Source organism: Mesitornis unicolor, unplaced genomic scaffold, assembly GCF_000695765.1.
Source record: "Mesitornis unicolor isolate BGI_N332 unplaced genomic scaffold, ASM69576v1 scaffold37425, whole genome shotgun sequence".
NCBI lineage: Eukaryota > Metazoa > Chordata > Aves > Mesitornithiformes > Mesitornithidae > Mesitornis > Mesitornis unicolor.
In genome coordinates, this window is record NW_010186835.1 from 4,025 (window position 1) to 4,704 (window position 680).

General features: G+C 59.4%; 1 protein-coding gene across 1 annotated transcript in view; it reads right to left on the reverse strand.

Annotated features, from left to right (window-relative positions):
• RAP1GAP2 (RAP1 GTPase activating protein 2) overlaps positions 1–680 on the reverse strand; it is a gene marked incomplete at both ends in the record, with an annotated part of 4,878 nt that overhangs the window by 3,870 nt on the left and 328 nt on the right. The window contains one exon of the mRNA XM_010185260.1: positions 209–312. Coding sequence (XP_010183562.1) covers positions 209–312 — 104 coding nt within the window. The remainder of the gene's footprint in view (positions 1–208; positions 313–680) is intronic.

Consider the following 680-nt stretch of genomic DNA (forward strand, 5'->3'; position numbering starts at 1 on the left):
GCAGGGAGGTTCACACTCGTTTGCAAGGGGTTTAGCGACAGATCAAAGTCTCATTTTCATTATCGGGGGTCACGGCACAGCGCAGTGACAGGACGATGTCACCGCTCCCTGTGTGCTGCCAGCCCCGCTCCCGCACTCACAGAACTAAGCAAGGGACTCCCAAAGAGAAAACATTTTGTTAAGCAAAGCTTTTTTGTGTGTTCCATACCTGAGTATAATCCTTAAATATTCAGTGCCATCTGCCTCCTCACACTTAATGGACAGGATCAGGTTTCCCAGGCTGCTGGCTGTGCAATAAAAATTCAAATGATCCTAAAAATAGAGAACAGTGCGTTAGGGGTGGGGGAGGCAGTGCAATGATGGCAAGGACACAGCCCCACGCCCCGGCCGGGACGAGGGGACTCTCCTGCACCCTGACACCCATGGGGACACAGACGAGCACCCCTCCTTGGGCCAGGCTGGAATTCCTCTGCCCGTGGACTTCGGCACTGGTCAAGGAAAGAGGATTACGAGGCGTGAGCACGGAGGCGGGCAGGCGGCCACCGCGCCGGGGCCCCCTGAGCCCCCAAGCCCCAGGTCCCACACATGGGGCGGCTCAGAGCTGCTGTGCCCACCCTGGGGGGCCAGGGCAGGGGCTCTGTGCGTGGCCATGGCAGCCATGGCTGCCCCCCCGCCGGGAC